Source organism: Notolepis coatsorum (assembly GCF_963971535.1).
Source record: "Notolepis coatsorum genome assembly, chromosome: 1".
Classification (NCBI taxonomy): Eukaryota; Metazoa; Chordata; class Actinopteri; order Aulopiformes; family Paralepididae; genus Notolepis; species Notolepis coatsorum.
Genome location: NC_140165.1, coordinates 63,664,106 through 63,683,765, shown reverse-complemented (window position 1 = coordinate 63,683,765; position 19,660 = coordinate 63,664,106). Strand labels below are relative to the sequence as shown.

The 19,660-nt window shown below is 46.1% G+C and overlaps 1 protein-coding gene across 1 annotated transcript in view; it reads left to right on the top strand.

Moving 5' to 3' along the window:
* Positions 1–3,189: 3,189 nt before the first annotated feature.
* Positions 3,190–19,660, top strand: part of LOC311235746 (protein-tyrosine kinase 2-beta-like) — a gene marked incomplete at its 5' end in the record, with an annotated part of 197,699 nt that continues 181,228 nt past the window's right edge. The window contains 7 exons of the mRNA XM_084323215.1: positions 3,190–3,251; positions 6,248–6,335; positions 8,621–8,700; positions 9,651–9,713; positions 10,389–10,443; positions 12,129–12,269; positions 19,323–19,397. Of these exons, the coding sequence (XP_084179341.1) occupies positions 3,190–3,251; positions 6,248–6,335; positions 8,621–8,700; positions 9,651–9,713; positions 10,389–10,443; positions 12,129–12,269; positions 19,323–19,397 (564 nt within the window). The remainder of the gene's footprint in view (positions 3,252–6,247; positions 6,336–8,620; positions 8,701–9,650; positions 9,714–10,388; positions 10,444–12,128; positions 12,270–19,322; positions 19,398–19,660) is intronic.

Below are 19,660 nucleotides of genomic sequence, written 5' to 3'. Positions count from 1 at the left end.
CAAGTGGGGTATACAACAGGCACTTCCTTGTGGTGAAAGTGAAGAAGGAGGCGAGTAGGTGACCACACACCTGCTTATGAAGGTAGCGGATAGGGGTGTGGCCAGACGGATGTTGGTATGTAAAGGTACATTGTGGACTTTTATTCAGTGCTGTGCACGAAGTGAGGTTAGTGCAGATGACTGCTCTACCTCCTGAGCCACTGTCGCCCCTCTTCAGTACAGAGGCTTCTCTTACCTACTCCTTGCTGCCAGAGACTTGGCAGCGCTTCCTGTTATGTCTTCCCCCCTGTCTTCCTGTGTGTCCTCTCAGGTTTGTCAGGCGCAATACATCTTCAACAAACTACCCCTTTGCCTCATTATAAAACCTCACAAACACCAGCAACTGAGCATTCTCAGTGGTGTCAGTGGACTCATCCACAGCTATGGAAATGCACTGTGTATTTTTATTTTTTTATTATATCACAAAGCTGTTTAATCAAATCACCAGCCAGTATTTCAGTTATTCTGGTTGCTGTGCTATCTGAGGGGATTTGCTTTTGTTTGCCTTCAAACATGGTCTCCATCACTTCAGTCATACATTATTTTATTATGTATGCATCAGAGAATGGCGTCTTGTGTTTAGCCAACACCCATGCCACTGAGTGAGGACTTGGTTGCTTTTTCTCATTGTGACATATATTTAATAATAATTCTGCTTGCAGCTTGATATGATGATTTCATTCCATTTATTTTTGTGCTTCTTAGCACTGAATTTTGAGGAAAGGTTGCATCAAAATAACTGTTTTGTTTCGTAGTGGCGTTTCAAATTGCCACTCTTCACAAGAGCTACCGTTTCTTGGCATAATTAGGCACATTGGTTTGGTGCTGGGAGGATGCACGCATATTTTTCAGTCCATTCACCTTTGAATTGCAGCGATTTTCACTGTTGACTTTTCTTTCACTGGCCATCTTTGAACATGCCATATTTTTCTACTAGCTGCCTGCTGGCGAAACTAGGCTACTAGCTACAGTACCTGCAGATTAGACTACCTGTAGATGCGCTGTCAACTCTTGCTCTGACTCTGACCTGTTGAAAGAGACATTAAAGGTGCTGTAGATAACATCCAGCCACTAGATGTTAACCTCTTAAGCATACCTCCCATTTTGCAGAAAACAAAAGCGAAGTAACTTTATATAAAAAAATAAAGTAACTAATAGGAGACCATTGAAAGAGCTCCCGGTCAAATAATATCGAGAAAGGGAAGTAAAACCGTCTAAAACAAAATAAAAGGTGACAATTCAAAGATATAAGAGAAAAGGAAAGATGTCCACGAGAAAAAGTGAGAGAAATAAGACCCCAGAAGACGTACAAACACCGGAGGAAAGATCTAGACACGAGGAAATTACGGAAGAAATAGCTCAGGCGAGCGTGACGCAGGTAGGTAGGGACGGAGACCCTGTGGAGCCCGCCTGGTTAGCGAGGTTCCAAGCGATCATACTGGCCAGCATACATGCTGCCAAGGCTAGCCAGGAGCTACAAGCTAAGGCTAACCAAGAGCTACTAGCTAATGTGCAAGCTAGCGCAAAAGCTATCCAAGCTGTACGAGATAGCATACAAGCTAGCACACAGGCTAACACGAGGAACATACAAGCTGGCGCAATGGCTAACCAGGCGAGCACACAGAATATTCAAGACAGCATTGATGGATTAAGGGCCGGCATCCAAGCTGAAATGCAGAGCGCGTTGGCTAGCCAACAGGCTAGCGCAGTAGCTAACCAGGAGCTACAAACTAGCAAACAGGCTAACGCAATGGATATCCAAGCTAACACGCGGAACATCCAGGGCAACAGCGATGGACTCGGGGAGGAGTTGGAGAAGGGTCGGGGAATACAAGCAGCGAGGCCTGGCCGGAGATGGAGCTGCAAGCTAACATGGAAGTTATCACAGTGAAAATGAAGCAGCAAGGTATACAAGCTAACGTGACGTAGGGCCGCAGCAAGGCCTGGTGGGTGAGGGAGCTACAAGCTAACATGGCCAACATGCGGACTGGATTCGATGCAAGGTGGGGGGTTCGGAGGAACATGGAGGCTGGTTCGGGAGAGGCGAAACAGACGGCCCCCGGGGGAGGGACAGGGAGACGCTGGATACAAACGGACCAACCGGGACTCGGGCACCGAGGTCGGCCGGACCATCCGCACACGAGATGCAGGCGCGGGGGTCTCCCGGGCCGGCCAAGATGCGAACACGGAGGCCACACACACCAACCGGGACCCGAGCACCGAGATCAACTGGACCAGCCAGAACTCGAATAGCGAAGTCTCACACACCAAGCAGGACTCGAGCACTGAGGTCATACACACCGACCAAGATTTAATACCACATATGCATATAATTAGATAGAGAATGGAGGCAATGATTCAAGACATACTGCAGACAACACACAGACCACTGGGAATACAGACAAGGTGAACACATTAGTTGGGGAAATGGAGACTTGACTCTGGACATATAATACAAATAATACGTACTAGACTAAACTATAGACACTAACACACAGAACACACAGCTAAGAGGACGGGGAACATGGGGAATCACATTCAGAGACCTGATCGGGATGCGTGAATATTTTAGGCAACCAACTTGTGTTCAGCGTTTCTCTGATTGGCCACTACGCCCATGTGACCGCTGCAGCGCGAGAGAGCTGCAGTGCGGAAATAGACTGCATTCTATTGCCGTTCTCTGCCACAAATTCTAACCTTAACCAACTCCGAAACAGCGCCTAAACGTAACCCTTCTAGTTCTAACCTTAACCAACTCCGAAACAATGCCTAACCTTAACCCTAACCTTAACCAACTCCGAAACAATGCCTAAATTTAACCATAACCTTAACCAACTCCGAAAGAATATTGCCATGCTCTAAGACAAACTCTAACCTTAACCAACTCCGAAACAGCGCCTAAACTGAACCATTCTAACCTTAACCAACTCCGAAACAATGCCTAACCTTAACCCTAACCTTAACCAACTCCGAAACAATGCCTAAACTTAACATGCCTAAACTTAACCGGCGAAAGAATGCATGTTAAAAAAATAAAAATAAAAAAAAATTGAAGGGAATCGAACTTGTCACCAACGCACTGCAGGAGCAAGGCGGCGAACCAGTTGAGCTAGTCGTCAATGTTAAAAGAGGGGGAATTACCGCTGCATAATGCTGCCACGGCAGAGCTCCGCACCAGAGCTCCGCTCTGCCGGGGGCGTGGCTAGACGCAAGTTGGTTGCCTTTAAAATCCACGCGATCGGCAGCTCTGGGAATGTACTATCATATGAAAGATAAAAATTCAAATAAAATGTTGGACAATAATAGGGACATTGGAGAACCCCCACAGGGGACATCTCTGTCGTTATAGGAGGGGCCCTCTCCAGGAGAGCCTTACTCCTCCAACCCGCCAACAGGGGTCAAACAGGGTTAAAAGGAATTACCTGGGAAATGCCAATTGTCTTTAGTCTTCTTTTATATTATTTCTCCTTATTATTATCTCCTTATTATTTCGCCTCCTTCGGGGGGTATCTTCGTCTCTGGGGGGGGCTTCTCCAGTGGGAGGGCTGATCCCCCTCCAAACCGCCAACCGGGGATAGAGTGCGAACCATATAACCATTTATATCCATGTAATTTTTTCTTATTGTGTGGTTAGTTTTAATTTCATAAATGTATGCGGTGATGGGGCGGCTACATGGCGTAGTGGGCAAGGCGCTCGCCACGAATGACGGAGACGCTGGGCTTGCCTGTTGGAGCCCAGCGCTCCACATTGCTTTCAGTTTAGCTGGTTGTTCATACTAATACACATTGGCCGTATTAGGGGGTGGGAAACTGATGGGTGGGGATCGGGCGTTGTGGACAGCGACTCCTACAGGTCGGTTGGTGCGCCTGCGCAGTAGAATCAGGAAGTGTCGGGGGCAGCGTGAGCCTCCCACGCGTTACTCCTCGCCACTGAGAGATCGAGCTGCACAGGTGAAAAGATGCGACTGCTGTTACCTCAAGTACCGGAGGGGACTTGTGCTATGTATGACTTAGTCCACATTGCAGCCGGCTTGTGGGAGGCAAGAAACAGCGTTCGTGACAGGGGAGGGTTGAATTGGATGATACGAAATTGGGATGGGAGAAAAATATAGAAAATGGGAGAAAAAGTGGATAAAAAAAAAAAAAATTATGCGGTGATGTCGGTGACATGGGAGGTACAGTGGGTTCAGTGGGGTCGGGGGGAGGGGCCATCGTTCCGGCGGTTCCACCCGGGGGAGGGGGGGCCTGTTGTGGGATTGGTGTGGGGGGGGCGGGGTTTCCTGGGATCTTCGGCCGTCGTGGCCGGGCGGTCTGGTCTCCGGGCCGGGGGGGCACCGGGCTTGGGGTCGCGGGGGGTCGGGGGCCATTGAGGCGTGGTGCTTAGGCCTTCTGCGGACCTGGGGTTGGGGCTCTCGTGGACCCGGGGCCTGGCGGTCGGGCGGGGGCGGGTGGGGGCTCTGGGGGCTCGGTTCCGTGCATGGTGGACCAGGATATGGGGGTGTTCTATCTCTCGGGGAGGAGGGCGGGAGGGAGGGGTTTCTCTCAGGGGGATCCGGGAGAGTGGGATCTCGTGGGTTGTGGGTTCGTTGTGCGTGGGGTGGGGGGCTTGGTGCGGTGGGGGGAAGTATCACCCCTCGCCCCTCTACTGGGTCTGGCCCAATCAAATTCAAGGTACCCGTGTCGCTGAGTGCTGGGCCCCACGTGGGACGGACCTGGGATGCGGGGGAGCCCGGTTTCTAGGGGGGGGAGGGCGGGAGGGGGGTCTGGACGGCTAAACGAGGCCATATTCAAGGGACCCATATCTGTATGTTGTTATGTTATGGATGTCACTGTAAATGTTGTGTTGTATGTCTATAAATGTTAAACAAAAATGTAAGTTAAAAAAAATAAAGAAATAAAGTAACTATACTTTACTTTATACTTATAGCACATGCTTGAGTCTGGTTTCTTTTGAAAGGTAACATTCTGAAGTTTCTTACAAAATAAAGTGAAATCACTTGAGTGCTAATGTATTAGACTAGAGAAACAGAGGTTTGAACACACTGAAATTAAATATTTTCTCCTTATTTTTGTGTTGACTTGCCTGTTTTTGGGTTCCAGATGAGAGGTAGGAGCTGGAAAAGATAACAGTTCCATAGCCTGAAGTCTTATGTACAGTAGTAGTACAGTTCCAAAGTTTATAAAAATCCCACAGTAAATAAAATTTTTACAACGGTTTTTGTAATGTGTGTACCGCAATAATTCAGCGTGATTATCCAAAATGGCCGTCGGCTTCCATTCATTCAGACGGTCAGAAATAAATCTCGGGCCAATCGGGCTTAAGAGGTTAACTGTGTGTGTGTGTGTGTGTGTGTGTGTGTGTGTGTGTGTGTGTGTGTGTGTGTGTGTGTGTGTGTGTGTGTGTGTGTGTGTGTGTGTGTGTGTGTGTGTGTGTGTGTGTGTGTGTGTGTGTGTGTGTGTGTGTGTGTGTGTGTGTGTGTGTGTGTGTGTGTGTGTGTGTGTGTGTGTGTGTGTGTGTGTGTGTGTGTGTGTGTGTGTGTGTGTGTGTGTGTGTGTGTGTGTGTGTGTGTGTGTGTGTGTGTGTGTGTGTGTGTGTGTGTGTGTGTGTGTGTGTGTGTGTGTGTGTGTGTGTGTGTGTGTGTGTGTGTGTGTGTGTGTGTGTGTGTGTGTGTGTGTGTGTGTGTGTGTGTGTGTGTGTGTGTGTGTGTGTGTGTGTGTGTGTGTGTGTGTGTGTGTGTGTGTGTGTGTGTGTGTGTGTGTGTGTGTGTGTGTGTGTGTGTGTGTGTGTGTGTGTGTGTGTGTGTGTGTGTGTGTGTGTGTGTGTGTGTGTGTGTGTGTGTGTGTGTGTGTGTGTGTGTGTGTGTGTGTGTGTGTGTGTGTGTGTGTGTGTGTGTGTGTGTGTGTGTGTGTGTGTGTGTGTGTGTGTGTGTGTGTGTGTGTGTGTGTGTGTGTGTGTGTGTGTGTGTGTGTGTGTGTGTGTGTGTGTGTGTGTGTGTGTGTGTGTGTGTGTGTGTGTGTGTGTGTGTGTGTGTGTGTGTGTGTGTGTGTGTGTGTGTGTGTGTGTGTGTGTGTGTGTGTGTGTGTGTGTGTGTGTGTGTGTGTGTGTGTGTGTGTGTGTGTGTGTGTGTGTGTGTGTGTGTGTGTGTGTGTGTGTGTGTGTGTGTGTGTGTGTGTGTGTGTGTGTGTGTGTGTGTGTGTGTGTGTGTAGATGCGACCTCAGGATCAGGTACATCCCTGCTGACTTCATGGAGGAGTTCAAAGAGGACAGAACCACCATGATCTACTTCTACCAGCAGGTCAGTCGGAACAGGATCACCCAGACCGGATCTTAACCCTTTCACTGCCACACTACAGAAGGTTAACCCTTTACTATCACACTATCGACAGTTACCGTGTGGCAGTGAAAGGGTTAACCTTCTGTGTATTGTTGCAGTGAAAGGAAAGTGAAAATAACCTTACTGTCATGCACTTGTCCTAATAAACTAACCTACACTGTAGCACTCAACACTTTGATGAACATTGTTACTCAGCTGATAGAGTTGTGCCCTTCCTGCTGTCTTGTTGTACAAAACGTGTAAGTCGCTTTGAATAAAAGCATCAGCTAAATGACTAAATGTAAATGTAAATGTAAAGGGTTACCCTGCTGTTGTGTGGCAGTGAAAGGGTCAATGCCAGTTCCACTGAAAGGGTCTATTGCTGACAGTAAAACAAACGTATAGTCTCTTCTAGAATGTCTATGTGGAAACCGTCAATGCAAACCTATTTTGCTAGATCTCAAGGTCAAGTAGAGCATCATTTAGCTGATGACATATGACTTGTGAGATCGGTATGCATAACTTTGGTGTATGTGTGTGTGTGTGTGTGTGTGTGTGTGTGTGTGTGTGTGTGTGTGTGTGTGTGTATGTGTGTGTATTTCTGTGTTATCAATATTTGAAATTAAGTCAAATTAAATGGGGAAAAATACTTTACTGTCTTTTACTAGTATGCACTTTGCTACTACAAGGAATCTCTCTTGTCTATATTACTACCTACTATACTAATATGTCTATACTACTATGCACTCAAGACTGTAGCACTCAAGTTTCAACACTGTTTGATGAACAATCTTACTGACCCTTAGCTGCCAGAGTTGTACCCTTCCCTTCCTGCTGACTTGTTGTACAGAACTTGTAACAGGATTCGCACAAGGTCCATGAAGTGCTTAAGTTAAAGTGCTTGATTTTTTACCAAAAAAAGTCAAGGCCTGGAATTCCTTGAAAACAGACAATTTTTTAACCCTTTATCTGCCAGGGATTATTCTGATCTTATACCGTCCTCTGCCAGCTCTATTTGTCTATGGAGATGTTCCCCTTCTTTGCAGGGCTATAACTTTTTTAATTGTATTGCTAAATTGACATTACTATGGCCCATTCAACATCAAGTATCTATCGTTTAGGATGTAGCAACGTTCTACTTTTTCATTCACACATTCATACTAAAATATGGTCTAAAGTATAAATATGTTTTTATCGTTTTCTGCAGCATTCCATAGAACGTGAGTTATAGCCACAAATACATATATTAGATCATCAAATGTAGTTTGATACCGATTGACGTCAGATAAAAAAATTCAATTGTACAAGGTCCTAATCGTCATGCCTCATCATCTGCTGGTGACCGGAGGGGGGGGGGTTTATAAGTCCGTGGCCGACGTTAAATGATCCATGTACTATGGGTGATATGTTGATCGGAGCAGTGTGTATGTTTAATAATAATCAAACACGCTGAAACTCACCGCGGCTTCCTCTGACCGTTGGGTGATCAGCGTGGAGCAGACAGATCGCTATTATGGGATGTTGTTATATGCGATCCATTTCCAGGTTGTATACTACTATATACGTCCAAATCATGTTGTTTATCGAGTTCTTGGCAACGGATCGCTATCCAGTGTATCAAGCTGGAGTCCCGCTAACGATAGCGAGTGGCCGGACGAAATATGGGTGAGCACCACTTCCGGCGCGTCACTTCCGGTTTTGGCGATTCGCCGATCGGCCACCAGATGGCGGTCTTGAACCGTTGGAGAGTTGAGAGGAGATCAACAGCAAGTCTCAAGTCTCCGTGGGTGAAATATGATTGTCATGACAGATTTTTGAAATATTGATCTCAAAGACGCTGTACGACGTCATTGGCAGATTACGCATGGCGGAGAATGACGTGTTAAGTCGTCCTTGGCGATTAAAGGGTTAACAAGGTGCTTAAAAAGTCATTGAAATTCAAATCAACCATTCGCAACGACAGTTTTGTTCGTCCATGATCAAATTGTTCTGAATCAAGAAATATATATATTTTTTATTTAAAGTGTAACTAATTGTCGAAAATTGGTTTTAAGCCATACATGGATCCGATTTTTCCCCCTATAAAAAACAGCATTTAAAAGTGAATTGTATCCTTTTAAATGCCCTTTTAAAATGAAAAATAGCGCTGGGAAAAGTCCTTGAAAGTCATTGAATTTAATTTTGCAATGTCTGTGCTGTTGTAAGTCACTTTGGATAAAAGCTTCAGCTAAATTACTAGATGTAATTGTAAATGTGTTTACCTACAGGTGCGTAGTGACTATATGCAGAACTATGCCAACAAAGTCAGCGAGGGTATGGCTCTACAACTAGGGTGTCTAGAGATCAGGTACTGTTACACACACACACACACACACACACACACACACACACACACACACACACACACACACACACACACACACACACACACACACACACACACACACACACACACACACACACACACACACACACACACACACACACACACACACACACACACACATAAACATACACACACACAGTCATATACACACACATACACATGCATGCACACACCCACACACACACTAAATTCACACATCAATTGAGAAAGCTGAGACCGTTATCTACAGCACCCTGTTCAGCCTCCTTCCTGTCGCCTACTGCCGCGTCAGTTAAACCTTCCTGTCCTTTAAACTCAGCACCCTTCAGAGGCCAGCAGCATCCTGTAGAGGGCGTCTTAACAGCCCCAGTCTCCTCCGTAAACCTCCGTAAAGAGGGTGCTGCTGAGGCTGTGCTTTAACCCCTTTTCTTTTCAAGGTGGCGACAGTGACTCGGGAGGTAGAGCAGTCGTCTGGCAATCCGGAGGTTCCCGGTTCGATTCCCGCTCCTCCCGGGCAGCGTGTCCATGTGTCCTTGAGCAAGACACTTAACCCCTAATTGCTACCGATGAGCAGGTTGGCACCTTGCATGGTTGCCTCCGCCGTCGGTGTGTGAATGTGTGAGTGAATGGGTAAAATGTGAGGAACAAATTGTAAAGCGCTTTGGATAAAAGTGCTATATAAAAAAGCAGCCATTTACCATTACTCCTAAAGCCAGAGCGGTCCGGTACCGGTACCAGATTGATATCACACCGTAAATAGATGAATACAGCTACATTTTTCCACGTCTGGTCAATGTTAGCATGGTGTCATTCACCATCAAAGATGAAAAAATAACAGACGCCTCTGAAGTCTGTCCTTTAAATGAGACAGGGTTGAATATTATATATCATTCAATGGCTTGGGCAAACATTTCTGTCTGTGTTGTCAACAGGAGGTTCTGTAAGGACATGAACCCCAACGGCCTGGAGAAGAAGTCTAACTTCGAGCAGTTGGAGTGAGTAGTATTGTGTATTATGTTGCAGTATTGTGTATTTGTTGCAGTATTGTGTATTATGTTGTAGTATCGTGTTATCGTACTGCCTATTCTACCAGTACACTTCCTGTTAAGGTTACCTGCAACCATAGACTGATAGAACGGCTTCAGATATTTCCATTCTACATTCCTGAATGGTCATCATTTAAGCTCTCATCGTTTAAAGGAACACGCCAACATTATGAGAAATGTTCTCACCATCTTCTCCAGAGTCAGACAAGAAGATATATACCAGTTTCCTCTCTGTGCGTTCAGTAGAGAGCTACTGCAAGCTAGCCTAGCTTAGCATTAATGAAGGGAAGCGGATACGGACCAGCAAGCCTAGCTTTTGGCCAAAAACACCTCTCCCGGAGTTTTAAGCCAGGCTAATGGTCCGTATCCGCTTCCATTCATTTGTGCTAAGCTAGGCTAACTTGCAGCAGGATAACTTTCTACTGAACGCAGAGAGAGGAAACTGCTATCTATCTTCTTGTCTGACTCTGGAGAAGACGGTGAGAACATTTCCCATGATGTCGGTGTGTTCCTTTAAGTGATTCATGTATTCACCTTACGATTCGACTAAAGAGACTAAAACCTGGGTGTGTTTGTTTTATTGCACGTTGTGTGACGGCGTGTCACGTGATCCGCCTCCGCCAGGAAGGACGTGGGGCTGGATCTGTTCTTCCCCAGAGAGCTGATCGAGAGCATAAAGGTAAAGCAACTCATTCATTTGTCTGATTTAATGCGACATTTCCACGTACATTCCGGTGGAGTGTGGTGGAGTATGAGTCCTGGTTGTTGCAACAGTGACTCCTACTGGTCGGTCGTGGCCCCTGTTCAGCAGGGAGGGGATCTGGGGGAGATAGTGTGAAGACAGACAAAGGAGACATGTGATAGTCTACACCCTCCCCAGACGAACAGAGGAGACATGTGATAGTCTACACCCTCCCCAGACCAACAGAGGAGACATGTGATAGTCTACACCCTCCCCAGACCGACAGAGGAGACACGTGGCAATCTACACCCTCCCCAGACCGACAGAGGAGACATGTGATAGTCTACACCCTCCCCAGACCGACAGAGGAGACATGTGGTAGTCTACACCCTCCCCAGACCGACAGAGGAGACATGTGGTAGTCTACACCCTCCCCAGACCGACAGAGGAGACATGTGGTTAGTCTACACCCTCCCCAGACCGACAGAGGAGACATGTGGTAGTCTACACCCTCCCCAGACCGACAGAGGAGACATGTGGTAGTCTACACCCTCCCCAGACCGACAGAGGAGACATGTGGTTAGTCTACACCCTCCCCAGACCGACAGAGGAGACATGTGGTAGTCAACACCCTCCCCAGACCAACAGAGGAGACATGTGGTAGTCTACACCCTCCCCAGACTGACAGAGGAGACATGTGGTAGTCTACACCCTCCCCAGACCAACAGAGGAGACATGTGGTGGTCTACACCCTCCCCAGACCAACAGAGGAGACATGTGGTGGTCTACACCCTCCCCAGACCGACAGTAGGAAGGGAATTGGCACAATGACGGGGGATGGGAGCAAAATGATAAAAAAGGGGGGGTAAAATAAATACCACTTAAAAATCCTAAATAGTCAAAACAACGAGCAGAATATAATGTACATGTAATGACTCATGATGACCTGACTCCAACCAGTCTCCTCCACTTTGTCACTTTGATGATCTGTTAATAATAATAATAATACATTGGATTTATATAGCGTTTTTACAAGTGCTCAAAGACGCTCTTCACCTCAGCCTTGTAATACACTCTCCACACTGTGATTATTGTAAATTAGAGCTATTTTATTGCTCTGATTTTATTCTGTCAATGTTATACTCATTTTATGTCTACTTTTACAGAATTCTACATCTGCACTTTCTTTTTTGCTTTTATTCTGTCAATGTTGTGCTCATTTTATGCCTATGTCTATTTTTATGTCTAAAATAGACTTCTACTGCTGTGAACAGGGTTCGCACAAGGTCCTTGAAGTGCTTAAAGTGCTTGATTTATTTTACAAAAGAAAGTGTTGTTCATCCATGATCAAATTGTTCTGAATCAAGAAATAAAAATGTTCCATTTAAAGTGTAACTAATTGTCGGAAATTGGTTTTAAGCCATAAATATTGGATCAGATTTTTTCTCCTATAAAAAACAGCATTTAAATGAAAAAGAAAGTCCTTGAATTTAACTTTGCAATGTCTGTGGGAACCCTGTGTGAAGCACTTTGGGCTGCAATTTCCTGTATGAAAGGTGCTATACAAATAAAGTTTATTATTATTATAATTATTATTATTTGATATATTTTGTGTGTGTGCGTGCGTGCGTGCGTGCGTGCGTGCGTGCGTGCGTGTGTGTGTGTGTGTGTGTGTTGAGCAGCCCAAGCAGCTCCGTAAGATGGTGCAGCAGACGTTCAAGGGCTACTCGGCCCTGAAGGAGGAGCAGTGCATGGAGAGGTTCTTCACCACCCTGGGCCACTGTTACCACTTCACCCAGGAGAACTTCAGCTGCGAGCTGGTGGTGAGTTCTGTTACCACTTCACCCAGGAGAACTTCAGCTGCGAGCTGGTGGTGAGTTCTGTTACCACTTCACCCAGGAGAACTTCAGCTGCGAGCTGGTGGTGAGTTCTGTTAAGAGTACCACTACACACTAGGGCTGACCCCGATTAGTGGAATAGTCGACTAATCGACTATTAGTCGAATGACAAAAAAATATATATATATAATTTATATTAATTAAATTAAGCTAAGCTAATAGCGCGCATACCAGCGAGGCTAACTGCTTAAGAAAACGGGCACAGAGGCACTGAAAGAGGATTTCACCCGTATAATGAACACACTAGAGTAGACAAATATCAAGATGTATCCATCAGTGGACCTATTGCATGCTTTTGCAGAGGACAAGAAGCCTTCCGTTGACTCATTCAGACATTAAGCACCCCCACAGCCCAAATGGAATAAAAAAAAAATATATATATATATATATATTTATACTTTCTTTATTTTATTTTTATTTTTTGCATTCATGGGGGTAGTCGACTATCAGTTGACTATCGGTACATTTCGGCCAATTTAGTCGACTATCCAAATCCTTAGTCCAGGACAATACAGTACGGCTCAATACACACAATTGTTAAGGGGATGCAGACCAGAGAAAGACTTTCGTCTTGTTTACATCAGGGTCCCCCATTTTCAATGCATCATAACATATACGACATACATGACATACAGATAGACAGTACTGCTACATCTATACATTTATGACATACCAGATGTACAAATACAGTACTGTTTGTGATACAAAAATAGTTTAAAAAAGAGAGTAGATAGATAGATAGATAGATAGATAGATAGATAGATAGATAGATAGATAGATAGATAGATAGATAGATAGATAGATAGATAGATAGATAGATAGATAGATAGATAGATAGATAGATAGATAGATAGATAGATAGATAGATAGATAGATAGATAGATAGATAGATAGGTTTATTGTCACAGCTTTTAGAATGTATACATTCCGAAAACGTGAGATTCTTGTTTTCCTAGGCTCCTCAACCGTAGTAGTGTGCACATACATTAAATAAATAATATACATTATATACATAAAATACATTATATACATAAAAATACAATGCATTGCAATACAACAAATATACTTAAAATAATCCTATACTATACAATATTACTTTAACAAGACATTTTGTACGTGACCATGATGGTTCAGAGTCTCTCAGTCAGTAGCCTATTGGCCCGGTGGAAGTAGCTGTTCAAAGTTCTTTTGGAGGTGGATCTGAGACTCCGGTACCGTCTGCCAGACGGCATGAGCTCGAACAGTTTATGGTTGGGGTGGCTGGGGTCTTTCAGAATCCTGTGTGCCTTGATGACGCACCGCTCGGTGAAGACACTGACTATGGTGGGTAGCTTGCTTCCACAAATCTTCTCGGCCGTTCGCACTACTCTCTCCAGTGCTCTGCGGTCGCTTTGGTTCCAAACCATGCGGTGGTGCATCCTGTCAGTACGCTCTCCGTGGTGCCTCTGTAGAAGGCCCTGAGGATCTGTGGCCCCATGCCACATTTTTTAAGTCGCCTGAGGTGGTAGAGGCGTTGTTGGGCCTTTTTCACCACGTGGCCAGTGTGCACTCCCCAGTCCAGCTTCTCTGTGATGTGGACCCCAAGGAACTTGAAGCTGGCGACCCTCTCCACTGCGACCCCGTTGATGTGGATGGGGTCGTGTCCCTCTCCTCCCCACCTGTAGTCGATGATCAGCTCCTTGGTCTTGTCGACATTGAGAGTGAGGTTGTTTTCCTGGCACCACTTTTCCAGGTTTACAACCTCACTCCTGTAGGCTGTCTCATCGCCGTTGGTGATCAAGCCAACGACCGTCGTATCGTCTGCGAACTTGATCACCAGGTTGGAGCTGTGTGTGGCTACACAGTCGTGGGTGTACAGGGAGTAGAGAAGGGGGCTCAGGACGCAGCCCTGAGGGGCTCCTGTGTTGAGGGTCAGGGGGTCAGAGATGTTGGAGCCCATCCTCACCACCTGGCGCCGATCCGACAGGAAGTCCAGGATCCAGCTGCACAGGTTGGGGTTGAGGCCCAGGTCTCTGAGCTTGGTGTCTAGTATGGAGGGGACTATGGTGTTGAAAGCTGAACTGAAGTCTATGAACAGCTTTCTCACATAGGTGTTGGGTTTGTCCAGGTGCATGAGGGCGTGGTGGAGGGCAGTGTTTATTGCGTCGTCTGTGGAACGGTTTTGTCGATAGGCAAATTGGTGGGGGTCAAGTAGGGGTGGACGGTATAAACGGTATACGGTATAAACGGTATGAATTTGCGCTACGGTATGGATTTTGACTATACCTTGTAACCGGTAGAGCAGCTCTAAAATAGCAATGACGTCATGTAACCACAGCCAGGGGGTGACTATTTCACTCGTATTTGCCCCTAAAAATAGATAGAATTAGTCATAGATAATAGATATGTGCGAACTGGAAAAAGTTATTTAGGAGCACACTAGAGGCTTCACGCAGTGGGTGTGTCAAAGCGCAATTGTCATTTCATAATAGAAGCAAACTAGCTCTTCCGCCCTGCGTTTGAAGGCTGTGTGACAACTTCTCTCGCGAGTCGTACAGTTTCTATGTGTAATGTAAACTCTGCGACGAGTCCAATGGTCTAACATGCTTTGCATCCTCGCCATTCTGGAAGGCCCACATCGCGTTAAAACCTTATGTAATGTTAACTGTCGATGTACTAGCCTCAGCAAGCTAACGTTAGCTGGCTCCACTAGCAGCCTGTCGATGTACTAGCCTCAGCAAGCTAACATTAGCTGGCTCCACTAGCAGCCTGTCGATGTACTAGCCTCAGAAAGCTAACGTTAGCTCCACTAGCAGCCTGTCGATGTACTAGCCTCAGCAAGCTAACGTTAGCTGGCTCCAATAGCAGCCTGTCGATGTACTAGCCTCAGCAAGCTAACGTTAGCTCCACTCTAGCAGTCTGTCGATGTACTAGCCTCAGCAAGCTAACGTTAGCTGGCTCCACTAGCAGCCTGTCGATGTACTAGCCTCAGCAAGCTAACGTTAGCTGGCTCCACTAGCAACCTGTCGATGTACTAGACTCAGCAAGCTAATGTTAGCTCCACTCTAGCAGCCTGTCGATGTACTAGCCTCAGCAAGCTAATGTTAGCTCCACTCTAGCAGCCTGTCGATGTACTAGCCTCAGCAAGCTAACGTTAGCTGGCTACACTAGCAGCCTGTCGATGTACTAGCCTCAGTAAGCTAACGTTAGCTCCACTCTAGCAGCCTTCTCCCTCCCTCTTTCTCTCTCACTCTGTCTCCCCCATCAATCTCTCTCTCTCGCTCTGCTAACAATCCTGATTCGATTCTTGAACCTATTTAATTAAAAAGGAAGATATTGATGGACATTAGCTATAGTATAGCTCAGCAGCTGTAACAGAATAACAGCTGCCATACCAGTGTTTTGCCCCTTCAGAAGCATTTATATAGACATTTTAAGATAAGTTAATATACCGTGATATATACCGTTACCGTCTATGCTTCAAATTATACTGTGATATAAATTTTAGACCATACCGTCCAGCCCTAGGGTCTAGGGTGGGTGGGATCTCTTTGAGGATGGACTTCTTCACAATCCTCTCTAGGCTTTTGCTCATTATGGGAGTGAGAGCAACGGGGCGCCAGTCGTTCAAACAAGTGACCTTGCTTTTCTTGGACACTGGGATGATGGTGGCGGATTTTAAGCAGGCTGGAACTTTGCATACAGTGCTGAGGGAGAGGTTGAATATTTTGGTGAACACCCCCGCTAGCTCTGTCGCGCATGCCCGGAGCACTCGGCCTGGAATTCCATCCGGGCCGGCCGCTTTCCTGATGTTAATGCGCTGGAACTCCTTGCGCACTTCCACCTCAGTGATGACTGTGGTGGGGATAGGCATGATGGGGGCGAGGCGGGCGGGGGGGGGGGGGGGGGGGGGGGTGTAGAACATGTTAAGTTCATCCGGTAGGGAGGCAGCGATGGTGGCTGTGTGGTTGTTCCTCCCCTTTAAGTCTGTGATGTTCTGTAGGCCTCTCCAGACACTAACCCTAACCCTTTAAGTTTGTGATGTTCTGTAGGCCTCTCCAGACACTCCTTGTGTCATTGGGGGGGGGGGGGGGGGGGGGGGGGGGTGTAGAACGTGTTAAGTTCATCCGGTAGGGAGGCAGCGATGGTGGCTGTGTGGAGTGTGGTTGTTCCTCCCCTTTAAGTCTGTGATGTTCTGTAGGCCTCTCCAGACACTAATCCTAACCCTTTAAGTCTGTGATGTTCTGTAGGCCTCTCCAGACACTCCTTGTGTCATTGCTGTTCAGCTGCTCTTCTATCTTCTCCTTGTATTCCTTTTTTGCAGTTTTTATTTCCGTGCAGTTTTGGATGAATCCACAGACTGCTTCTGTGTATCCATCGATGTTCTCTGGCTCCTCAAACACACTCCAGTCTGTGCATGCAAAGCAGGCTGAAAGCGTGGCCTCTGATTCGTCGTCCCACCGAAGTACTTCCTTCACGGTGGGCGGGGCCTGCTTCAGCTTCTGCTTGTAGGTGGGCAGCAGCAAGACAGAGGAGTGGTCTGATTTGCCGAACGGTGGATACATTTGACGAATAAACTGTACATTGGATGAGGTGGGGGGGGGTTGGGTAGGTGGGGTGGGTGGGGGGTTGGGACTGTACATACAAGGAAACCTTACTTGGTCCCAAGAAGAGGGTCTCGTGTATTATTGGGTTAGGACATTTACATTGGAGGGGGTTGAGTTAGGACATTTACAGGGGCCAGTTTCGAATTGCAGTCTCCCGTAGGTGCTCCTTGAGAGTGGTTTTAAAAGTGGGTAGTGATTCACATTCCTTTACAGCTGTGGGTAGGGCGTTCCACATTGATGTGGCATAATTGTGAAACGTGTTTAGTCCCTTGTTTGAGCCGAATATGGGTTTTACATGATTTGTGGAGCTCCCTCTGGTGTTGTGGTTGTGGTATTCACTGACCTTTGGGAAGTATTTTGACATGTACATGGGTACCTTAGTCGTGTAGTGTATCTTGTAGACCAGGCCCATTGCAAGTTGCTCTACTCTAAGCCATTCTAGGTTGTCAAAGTGGGCAGGGGTGAGGTGGGTTCTAGGAGTAAGGTCAAGCAGTAGTCTGACCAGTTTGTTTTGTGATGTTTGTAATTTTTACTTTGGTACCATGAGGTGCAAGCATAGTCGTAGTACCCTTGAATGAGTGCTCCTGCCAGAGTCTTCAGGGTATTCTTGTTTACCAGAGAGGACATCCGGTACAAGAATCTAGTTAGTTGGTTGACTGTTTTTATTACATTGGATGCCATTTTGTCACAGGAAAGATTAGCCTCTAGGATGGAACCTAGGTATGTAATTTCATCTTTCCTTGTGACAATATTGTCACCCACTGTAACTGAGAAGCCGTCGGCCTTGCTGAGTTTGTTATTTGAACCGAAGAGAATGGACTCTGTTTTACCCAGGTGTAATGATAGTTTGTTGTCAGCGAGCCAGGTGCAGATTTTGCCGAGTTCCGAGCTGAGGGTTTTTTCAACCTGTAACTTGTTCTTGTCAGAGACCAGCAGGGCTGAGTCGTCTGCGAACAGGAACAAGTTGCAGTCACAAGCTGACGACATGTCATTTGCATAAGTTAGGAACAGTAGCGGTCCTAGTATGCTTCCTTCTGGAACACCACAGCTCACTGGGAGGGGGGGGGGATAGGGTACCGTTTACCACCACCATCTGTTCTCTCCCCTCCAGGTAGGATTGCATCCAGCTCACTGATAGACTATCAAAACCAATTGCTTTTAACATGCCGCAGTATTTGCCCGCGTCCACCTCTTGTTTGATGTGGTCGTTCAAATAGAGAAGGCATGTGTCAGTGGAGTGGGATGTTCTGAAGCCAGATTGGAATTCGAAGATTAGACCCTCGGTCTGATTTTATTTTCCTCAAGTCACTCACATCTGTTTTTTCCCCCTTCACAACAACAGCACAAATCACGTGGATTCTGATATTTTCTAAATGGTAAATGGTGCATTTATATATCTCTATGAGTCGGTGGTGGCGGGCGCCTTCTTGTACGCTGTGACCTGCTGGGGCAGCGGACTGAGAGCAGGGGACACACACAGGCTGGATAAGCTGGTCAGGAAGGCCAGTAGTGTGTTTGGGGTGGAGCTGGACTCCCTAGCGAGGGTGGCGGAGAGGAGGAGCCTTGCTAAGCTCCAGACCATCAGGGACAACCCCTCCCACCCACTATACACAGACTTGGCTGACAGGATGAGCATGTTCAGTGCTAGGCTCACACTACCTAAATGCAGCACTGAACGGCACAGGAAGTCCTTCATTCCAACAGCCATCAGACTATACAACGCATCACTGTGCCTCACTGCATCACTGAGCACAGAGTGACAGATACCATCTTCCTGGACTCTTACTTTTGAAACAGCACTGTGCAATATTACACCTACTGTAGACCTCAGTATATTTGTACTGTATTTATTTACTGTATATTTATTCCATTTTTATTCTATTTTATTCTACTCTTATCTTAGGCAATTTGATTTGTTTTGTTATTCTTATTTGTGACCTGTTCTGTCTAAATGTTTAATGTTGAGCGATTTGCAGTGTCAAATTTCCCTCGGGATAATAAAAGTATTTCTATTCTATTCTATTCTATTCTATTCTATTCTATTCTATTCTATTCTATTCTATTCTATTCTATTCTATTCTATTCTATTCTATTCTATTACTGGCCCTTAACTGCCAGAGTTGTACCCTTCCTGATGACTTGTTGTACATAACTTCTAAGTTGCTTTAGATAAAAGCGTCAGCTAAATTACTAAGTGTGTGTGTGTGTGTGTGTGTGTGTGTGTGTGTGTGTGTGTGTGTGTGTGTGTGTGTGTGTGTGTGTGTGTGTGTGTGTGTGTGTGTGTGTGTGTGTGTGTGTGTGTGTGTGTGTGTGTGTGTGTGTGTGTGTGTGTGTGTGTGTGTGTGTGTGTGTGTGTGTGTGTGTGTGTGTGTGTGTGTGTGTGTCTCTGTAGCAAGGTTGGAGTCTGGCTGTGGACCTGCTTATTGGACCAGAGGGCATCCGCCAACGACTAGACAAGAACTCCAAGGTGAGCTGGAGAGTCTCATCTACAATAATCACAGTGTGGATGTAATTAAGGCTGAGACCACAGCGCGAAATCGATATGTGGCATCACTTATCGATTTATTTTGCATGTGTAAAACAATTTTTTTTACTTTATACTATACTAAAATACTAGGTCTTGTGGCATGTTTTAGTTAAAACATCCCCATTTCATGTAAATTCAGTTGAATTGCAACTCTGCACTGTGCATTCAATATGCAGCGCACTCCTCCATCACATCCAGAGACC